General features: G+C 35.0%; 2 protein-coding genes across 5 annotated transcripts in view; one reads left to right on the plus strand and one right to left on the minus strand.

Annotated features, from left to right (window-relative positions):
* prrt1b (proline rich transmembrane protein 1B) overlaps positions 1 to 3,777 on the plus strand; it is a 6,618-nt gene extending 2,841 nt beyond the window's left edge. The window contains exons 3-4 of the mRNA XM_077206889.1: positions 2,256 to 2,384; positions 2,472 to 3,777. Coding sequence (XP_077063004.1) covers positions 2,256 to 2,384; positions 2,472 to 2,618 — 276 coding nt within the window. The 3' untranslated portion in view covers positions 2,619 to 3,777. The remainder of the gene's footprint in view (positions 1 to 2,255; positions 2,385 to 2,471) is intronic.
* sh3glb2a (SH3-domain GRB2-like endophilin B2a) overlaps positions 3,750 to 10,000 on the minus strand; it is a 20,955-nt gene continuing 14,704 nt past the window's right edge. For 2 of the 4 annotated variants that reach the window (XM_077206884.1, XM_077206887.1), the window contains 4 exons: positions 9,977 to 10,000; positions 8,539 to 8,553; positions 8,254 to 8,464; positions 3,750 to 5,455 (listed from right to left, as the gene is read on the minus strand). The exon at positions 9,977 to 10,000 is cut by the window's right edge and continues 77 nt beyond it. In XM_077206884.1, the coding sequence (XP_077062999.1) occupies positions 5,348 to 5,455; positions 8,254 to 8,464; positions 8,539 to 8,553; positions 9,977 to 10,000 (358 nt within the window). In that variant the 3' untranslated portion in view covers positions 3,750 to 5,347. The remainder of the gene's footprint in view (positions 5,456 to 8,253; positions 8,465 to 8,538; positions 8,554 to 9,976) is intronic. The other 2 variants (XM_077206888.1, XM_077206886.1) reach the window with 1 other exon arrangement.

Here is a 10,000-nt window from a genome sequence, read left to right on the forward strand (position 1 = left end):
TAATCCAAATTTTTATATAATTTTTGAGAGCCTGATTACAAAAACAAGTCTCACCATTAAAAACCATGGCCCATACACACAATTATAATGTTTTGATAATAACTTTATGTAGCTTATATACACTGGACTCGTGCGGCACATGTTGCACTTAACTATATTTTCCTTTTTTGAAGTGATTCCAATCATATTTCAAGCGATTTAAAACCATGATGACTAACAGTGCACATCTGAAGTGTCTGAGCTGAAGGAAATAATACATAATTTGTCGGCTTTAATATATCAGCCAAATTTTCTTATCGGGCCGATAACGATATTATTTAAAATGAATACCGATATGGTGGCCGATATATCGTGAATCCCTACTAAACTCACACACTAAGCTTAAGCTAGTCGCAGACTAAAATGCATGTTTTGGTTGTTTTCACTGAAAGCAACTTGCATTGCCATTGTTTTGTCTCAAGACGCACATCAGTAATGTTTCTCTTTTTTTTCGTTTATAAAAGTAACTTAAATGTCTAAATTTAACTAATGCCTAATCCTGGCTTAATCTAAACTCTGTCTGTGAACCCAGGCCATAAAGACATACATTTGATGTCTAATAAAAAGGTATTGTGGCGTGACCCAAATATTTAGGCCTAAATTTGAGATTTATATGTATTTGAATAGCATATAAAATCCCCATGCCTTTGGAATACACAGTTTTAGCATAAGGTAATAAAGTGTATGTGATGCAGATGAGCAAGGCACTCAAGAAAAATCATGGCATTGTTTAGTATTAACTATATTACCATCAATTTGAGTTCATTTAAATCATATTTTCAAAATGCATTCATTCAAATAACCCAGAAATAGCATAAATCTGTTCATTTTTGAAAACTACTAAATTTAAATTGTTAAAAAGCATGTGGTTAAATATGACTTGCTTAAAATGTATGAGATTGAAACAAAATGCAGCAACTGTTTAAATTTAGCTAAATAAGTTTATATATATATATATATATATATATATATATACACACATATATATTATTTTATAGCAAGTATTAATGGTTTTTTTTATGGTTTTAGTTTTAGTTAATAATAATAATAATTCTGCCCAAATATATTAATTTTGAATCTCTGGAAGGGATTTATAAACTATTTCTGTACGTGTCATACGATTTATGTTTCATGCTTCAGAATTTCCATTAAGGGAACATATGTGAGCATCAATCCTCCTTGGTTTTCACAGTGCATTGTGGGACTTTTAGTTAGCGAACATTTAATTTCATGATATATTTATGTTTGAACCAACTTTCTTTGAATATAAGCAAGTTCGATCATGTTTATGAAAACTGCCTGATGTGCTACTGAGTTGCATACAAATAGTAATTTGAGTGTATATAGTAAATAGTGTATATAGTTATATCTGAAAATAAATAGCAGTTGAATATAATAGCTCTGTTGTTAATTGCAATCGCTAATATTATAGTACTGTACCAAATGAGAGTGTTCCCTGTATGGTTACAGCATTAGTTGTGGTTTTTGAGGGATAAAATTATTGACTACAGGGTGACTTTAAGAAAAACAAAGCTATCAGTATCGGCAGATATCATTCTGAATAATCGGCTATTGGGATTAGCTGAGAAATCAATACATAATACTAAATGAGAAAAACCACAAGAGTTCATCTTTTATCAATATAGGTAACATTTAACAGTAAGGCTCCATTTGTTAACATGAACTAATTATAAAAATACATCTAAAGCATTTATTAATCTTAGTTAATGCTGATTTCAATAATGGAGCTTATTGTAAAATGTTACCGTTGTCTCTTTGAACAAAATCTTTAAATTTCAGAATAAGGTTCATTAGGTAATGTATTAACTAACATGAACTAACTATGAGCAAATACATTTGTTACAGTATTTATTAATATTTGTAAATAAAAATACAGCTGTGCATTGTTAGTTCATGATAATTTACATTGCATTAACTAATGTTAACAAACACAACCTCTGATTTTAATAATATATTAGTATATGTTGAAATAAATAGTAACCAAGATTAATAAATGCTGAAGAACTTATCTATCTCAACTAAGGAAGTTAATCAATGAACCTTATTGTAAAGTGTTACCAATTCAGGTTATTCTTGGTTATAAGTAAACCATGAGTCACTCTGGATAAAAAGCCTCAACCAAATGACTAATGATCAGGTCTGGAGCCTCAGGTCTAGTGATGCTTATTCTTGTTGTGTGTGTGGATGTGTTTCAGTACATGAACGGGCCGGCGCTGGGAGAGGAGCAGCCACCCGTCCCCAAAGATTACCTGGTGGAGTCTCTGCTGGTGACCATCTTCTGCTGCCTCATGAGTGGCCTCGTCGCCGTCATGTACTCGTATGAGGTCAGCACCTGAAACACAATGCATGATGAGTAAACACACAAACGCAAACCATATATTTATTAACCCTGACCTCTGACCTCTCTGCAGACGCGTGCCGCGCTGGCCAGGGGTGACATCCGTGAAGCTGAGAAAACGTCCCAGAAGGCTCGTCTGCTCGTCATGTTCAGTTTGATGTTCGGCATATTTGTTTTTGTGGGCTGGATTATTTATGTGGTGATAGTTCTCTGTGTATAGAAACTACTGACAGATAAAACATTTATTACATAATCTACCGTTCAAAAGTTTGGAGTTGGTAAGAATTTGTTTTGTTTTTGAAAGAAGTCTCCTCTGCTCACCAAGGCTGTGTTTATTTGATCAGAAATACAGTAAAAACAGTGAAATATTATTACAATTCAAAATAACTGTTTTCTATGCAAATATATATATTTTAAAATGTAATTTATTCCTGTGTCCAAATCTGAATTTTCAGCATCATTAGTAACACATTCAGTGTCACATGACCCTTCAGAAATGATTTGAAGTTAGAAACATGATTATTATCAATGTTTCTTCATATTTAGTTTTTCAGGATTCAAAGAACAGTATTTATTTGAAATAGAAAAGTTTGTAACATTATAAATTTTTTGATGCATTCTTGCTGTATAAAAGTATTGATTTATTTTAAAATATCTTACAGCTCCCAAGCTTTTGAACGGTAGTGTACAGTAACTGCTGAGAAGAAACTAGTTTTACAGCATGGAGAAGTTGTTTGAGCGTGTCACTTCTCATTCTATACTATTATTCTCGAATGAGGAAAATAGTAATAATCAAATCATTAAAACGCTGAAATAACACTAATGGAAGTGCATCTGAAAACGGCGTCCAAGCGTTTGACTGTTTGAGTAAAATATGCATTTATGCTTTGATTCTCGTATTAACAGCACTAAATTTCCCCAGTTGTGTGAGATTTAAACACTGAAGTCTTACATTGTAAACAGATTTAACCTTGACTTCATTGTATCAAAGTGTATTATACTGTAGCATTTCATGTTTCAGAAGCAAATTATTGATAGAGTTTGTATTTAAATTCAACGGTCTTAAAGCAATGAAGTGACAACCAACTCGGATTATATCATTTCTTACCGGAAATGAAACACCTTCTTGTCACTGGTAATAAACCCTGTGCCTTTGTTGACTTTATTACATGAAGACTACCATCATCTATAATTGTTAACAAACAGATTATGTGTACGGTCTCTCTGTGGTCATCTAAATATCTGTAATAAGCACTATTGGGTGACATTTATGTAGTCACACACCATGCAGCATTCAATTAAAACAAGCTATTTAAGTGTTTAAATTATCAGTGAAGACCTTGAAAAAGAATTATATCAATAAAATGACTTTTATTACATTATTAAGCCTGATTCTCTCCGCATGGTTTGGAGAGCCCGCATTAAATACAATAAAGAGCAAAAGAGAGCTGGAAAAACAAGAAGTGCCCAACAGAGGGCGTCACTGCAGAACTGAAGCCAAAAACTTGGCTTAAATGGGCTCATCATTTATGAATTCAGTTTTGGCCATTATACATTAACCAGTGATTTGCAATAAAAATTAAAATAATAAAATTATCAGAGATCAAATAATACAATAAACACTGCACACTGAACACAATATCTAAATAACGTCACAATATCTAAAATGTTTAGCTGCACTTTGGCACTAAAAATATAAATTAATAAATAAACAGGAAGTAAACAATGAAGCAGAACTCTAAGTACAGAAAGGTCTGAAATTAATTTAAAATAAATACATTGATAGGCATCATATAAAAACTGGTTGTGCAGTGCAGTGGGTTCATGATGGCATTAATCAGAATCAACAGAGCAACCTTGGGTTTCAGAAACTATATAAATAAACAAAATGATCATTAATATAATTACATCAGTCAGAATAGTTTGAGAGGTGATAAACACGAGACTTAAAAGAACAATGGAATGTGACAACAGAGCTTTTCAAAACAATAATACAATACAATTTTACACATATCTGTAAATCATGTCAAATTGGGCCATAAAATTGAGATGCTTAATTTGTTTACATTTTCTCTAATTAAAAGAGATTAAAAAATAGTTAAGTGGCACATACATTTTCTGAGCGGCTATTAGTGCACAGCATAATCATGCATGAAAAACAAGAATTTAAGGCTGGAGATCAACATTCATATTCTGGACACTGCATGGAATATTTCGTTTGTCGTTGTTTGCAGTGATGAACGCTGAGCTTGTTACATTACGTCTTTATGAGACGCAGTTAAGGCTGTGTTTCATTTAGGCTTTATGGAGGTCTTACGAAACTAACTCAGTGTTAGTGCTTAGACGGTGTAGATAAACATTTAATTTGAATCTTAGATCAGTGGTCAGCTTCAGGACAACCTGAATAAAGATTATTAACTATATTAAAGGCAGAAAAGACATTCTGACTGACCACAGAACAGTTTCTAGTGCAAAAAACAGGCACATACATGCATGTGCTCGTAATGAATGTTTCAGGCATTTGTGAATGATTCGTTAGTTTTGTAATGGCGAATATTTGTGCTAGTCTGAAATTTAAAAAGAATTATAATGCTGACTAACACCATGGGTATTAACATCATTTAATAACTCATAAGGGTTTGATGTTCGGTATTAAAAAAAGAAGGACGGATTATAATCTTACTCTGATGCCCTAATTTCCACTCAATGTCTGTCAATATTCATGAGCTTCTCCAAAATCATGTTAAAACTGTCCGGGACATCGTGAACATCTTAAATATTAACATCAAACAGAAATAAAGCCCCCTGACATGCATGTAAACATACAATAGTTTGCTTTTCAGTAAATAAACCCACGCACGGGTCCAAGCGTCCATGATTCAGTTATGGTGTTAAAGCTGGAAAATGTGTGTCAGGACGTGGAAGAGTGTGTGTTTGTCTCTCGCCTCTTTAGCTCAACAGCTCCAGATATGTAACAGGCACCTTCCCCTTCTGGTTTCCTCTCTCTCCGATCAGCCAATCAGAGTCCATTCCAGGCACTGTGTACACTGTGATGAGCTGATCGTCCAATCAGAGGATGGAGAAAAACATTTCATCAGTTTAGAGTCTAAATGCCTTTTAACTAAATAGAAGGGCTGAGCGATTTAATGAAAATTCTAATATTCAACAATATTCAAATGTCTTTTCTTTTCTTTTTTTACAATATTCACAATGTTTAATTTTGTCACCAGCAAAATCTGAATATATTAGGGATGCACCAAACGATACCGATAATTCTTTCTGCTTACATACAGTACACTCACGTAAAGCAATATACAGTATATATACCACATCTCAGATGTGTGATTGTTTATATCATCGGAAAAATGTAAACTGTTCTATTGCACAGCTCTAAATATAAAGTTTGATTTATAATATATCCAGGTTTATCTGCATACTTACAGTATATAAAGCGCTATATAAGACATAGCAAATCTCAACTGCTGTATTATAACTATATTATCGCCCAGCTCTTCATATAAAATTGGATATACAGTATAAGTATGTCCAACTTTATCAGCATGCATACAGTATACTTGCATAGGACGATATAAACTTGAATCGTTGCAAAATGTAAACTATATTATCCCCCATCTGCTAAACGTGACTATAATGCATTAGAATATTAAGACATTATCATCATAATTTTCTGTAAAGTTGCTTTGAAACAATATGTATTGTGAAAAGTGCAATATTAATGCATTTAACTTGACTATATTAACCAAACCTATTAATATTAAATATAAATTTAATCTAGCCAATACAAACTATAATGCCTATAATGCATTACATCTCTATAATACAGGAAATTATTTAGGGCGGGACTTCAGGATACAGTTTAGGGGTGGCACGGTACATGAAAAAACATCCGAACCGTTCGGTTCGCTTGTCTCGGTTCGGTGCGTGTGTGTGTCGCACGGTTCGACGCATGCGCAATGTAACCTTGTGCCCGTGACCTCAGACAGTGGCTGCGTCCCAATTCGCCTACTTATACTACGACCTAAAAGTATGTACTCTTTTTGTGAAGAAAAAGTACATACTTTTCAGTGTGTAGCAAAACAGTAGGCAAGCTTTGGGACATACTACTTCGTCATCTTTAACGGACAGATCTGTCGCGTGCGTCCAGCCACCGTAAACTGCCGTCAATCATCTTGTCACAGTTAAAATCCTCCATTCAATCTAATTTAATTTCCTACCGTTTCGGAGAGAATTGTTGTGGCACCTTGGTCTGCAGCGGTGGGTCATTAATGCGGTGACTCTCCTCATGCATTTAAAACTTAATGGCTAAACGTATCTTTACAAAAGTTCACAATGCTGCTGCAGATGCAATATAATGTAGACAACATTGAATAAATAATTTTTCGTCATGTTAGATACTGATAACTACCCACTCAAACCCCTTTATCTAAACCTCTCTACATAACCACCGGACTCGCGCGTCCTCCATGTCTGTAGTTTTTTCACTCGTGTTTGTAGTTCTAATCGAATCCTCGTCCAACGCGCGATGGGTTGTGGGCAATATCAGCCGTTAGAGTGTGCATCGATCTGCTCTTCGGATTCTGACTGGAAAAAGTAGACCATCCGGGTATCTTTGGAACACTCATTTCAACATACTACGATTTGGGACGTACTAATTCTAATTTCGAATACTATTTAGGACGGATAGTATGCGAATTGGGACGCAGCAAGTGTGTTAACTTTTCGCGCGAAATAAGAGATGTGTGGACAATGGACATATATATGAGGCTTGTTCGACTTGAACCGGCGCTGCACAGACCGATCGATGATTAACATCGAAGTATCGCGAGAGCAACGGCTCCGTATGCTTTTCAATCACTCTCGTGGTACTTTAATGTCATAAACCGATCGATCTGTGCAGCGCCGGTTCAAGTCGAACAAGCCTACAGTAAAAGTGGAGTACGGAGAGCTGCAGGTCTCGTCACGTATAAAAATGTCAAGTGGGAGAGATAAGGAAGGCTAACCGGAGTTGGAGGATGCGCCAGCGTAGTATAAGTCCCGTGTGTGGGAACATTTTGGATTTCATGTTACCTATGATATTTAAATACAGTGACACCAAGTTTAGATAAGAACTCCAGTCATATGTTTCCAAATACTGCACTTTAATTTCAAGTGAAAAAAATGTTTCCTCACTCTCAGGGAATAGAAGGATTGTTGATACTGTTTTTGTGTTGAGGTTGAACTTATGTTTCACTTTATGGTTATGCCTTTTCTATTGTTATAGCCTCATTATAGGCAATTATGTGCAACAGATTTTGACTTATTTAAAAGATGGTGCTTTAAGAGTTTTTCTCTTTTTCTTTTAAAAGATAAACATTTTGTAAGAGCTACACTGACGTTGACAGTTTGATAAATGCAAGTTAATTTTAATCTTTGTGTGCTAAAAATGCACATAAGTCCCTGTAGAGATAGCAATACACATTCTCCTTTTTTGCCAAATAAACAAAAGCATTTCATCAATGTCTTCTATCTCGCTGTAATGTCACCTAGCTTTCCTCAGAGATGGTCTCAATAATGTGCTTAAAGTCAAGTCAAATTCAGTTTGTGCATGATTACATGATATACATTTTTTTAATACTGTATCCTGAATTGTGGATAATTAAGCTATAGCCTATATCATATGCTGAAGTACATTTCTGGAGTGTTAAAGATTAAAAGAAAAAATAACAACAAGAACCGTACAGAACCGAAAACCGTGATACGAACCGAACCGTGGGTTTTCAAGAGATTACATAGAACATTGGTTATCTTTGGACATTATCATGAATTTGAATATTTTACAGCAAACGTCTGCTCACCTCATCAGCCATCAGCGAGAGCTCACTGGAATCTCCAGCATAGTAGGCGTACAGGACTTTGGCCTTGCGTGTGCCGCTGGCGGGCGGCTGCACTTCTTCGATCTGAAGAGTGTCTGTGTCTGGAGATGGAGAGCTGAGAGGCAGGACGGTGGACGGGTCTGTGGGGCTGCCGACACCGTGGGCATTCACCTCCAATGAGTCAGGACATCCTCTGAAAGACAGGAGATTGATGAGGGCTCTGCTGACTCGTGTGTCCACTAACAAGACGACAAACTCAAAACTCACATGTCTCCACTGGAACTGCGAGCGGACGACGGGAAAAGTAAAACAATCATTTAGAATAATGTCAATGGTACACCAAGTCATATTTTCCACTGTAGATTAAAGATTTCCTCTTTAAGAAATCTTGGGAACACTTTAGTCTAGGGTCCAATTCTCACTATTAACTAGTTGCTTATTAGCATGCATATTACTAGGATATTGGCTGTTTATTAGTACTTATAAAGCACATATTAATGCCTTATTCTACATCCCTTAATCCACCCAATACCTAAACTTAACAACTACCTTACTAACTATTAATAAGCAGTAATTATTTAATTAGGAGTTTTTTGAGGTTTATTTAATTTAATGGGTTGCACTTTACAATAAGGTTCCATTTTTTAACTATATTAGTTAAAGTGCACATATTATGCTATTTTAAAGGTTCCTAATTTAGTTTCTTTGGTCTCCTACAGTAGGGTTACGTGCATCTAAGGTAAAACAATTTTTTTTTTTACATTTTCCCATAATTTACATGACAGCATCAGCTCTTTTCTCCCAGTGCATCTTTCTCAGCCTCTCTTTTCCTAAAGCCCGCTCTGATCAGATGGCCCAGTTAGTTGTGATTGGTTGATCACTTACAGCGCGTGCAGAAATCCAAACAGCCATTACCATATCTGAATTACAGCTCCAGATCTTCCTCAGCACTTTACACACAGTGCAGCCGATAGACAAGCATTATGCAAATGTGGTACAAACCTACATACGTTCATGCAGGAAGAGAGACTGAATTACTGACGACTCGTTTCAGTTCAGAATCACTTCATTCTTTTTAGGAGACAAAAACTAATTTATCTGCACTTTGATCTTTGAAACTCTGCAGAGCTTTTACACACTACATGAAAGGTAACATGTAAAAAAACATAAGAGGGGCACTTTAACATGAACTAATAATAAAAACAATTTTATTATTATACTTTTATTTTTATTATTTTATCTCCATTCATTAACCTGATCATGTCCCTTTTATCATTTACTAACATTTTCAAATAAAATGCGGTCACTAGTTGACATTAGTTAATGCACAGTGAACTAACATAAACACCGAACAACTGTATTTCTATTAAGAAGCAAGAAATACTGTATATTGCTCATGTTAGCTAATGAGACAAGTGAGACCTAATTGTAGTGTTACCATTTAATGTTATATTTTTTTGGACTGTTGAATTTCATTTTGAAAAAAATATTCAATGACCCAAATTGGATGAGAAATAATTTAGGGCGCGACTTCAGGATACAGTTTTGTGATATTTTTTAAGAGATTACATAGAACATTGGTTATCTTTGGACGTTATGAGACAAGTGAGACCTAATTGTAGTGTTACCATTTAATGTTATATTTTTTAGGACTGTTTTAGGATTTTGTGCATGCTAAACAGCATTAAATATGAGGTATGCCCACCTGCCCAGCTCTCTCTGCAGCTCC

This window comes from Siphateles boraxobius, unplaced genomic scaffold (genome assembly GCF_051911475.1).
Source record: "Siphateles boraxobius isolate OS27281-9 unplaced genomic scaffold, OSU_SipBor_1 57, whole genome shotgun sequence".
NCBI lineage: Eukaryota > Metazoa > Chordata > Actinopteri > Cypriniformes > Leuciscidae > Siphateles > Siphateles boraxobius.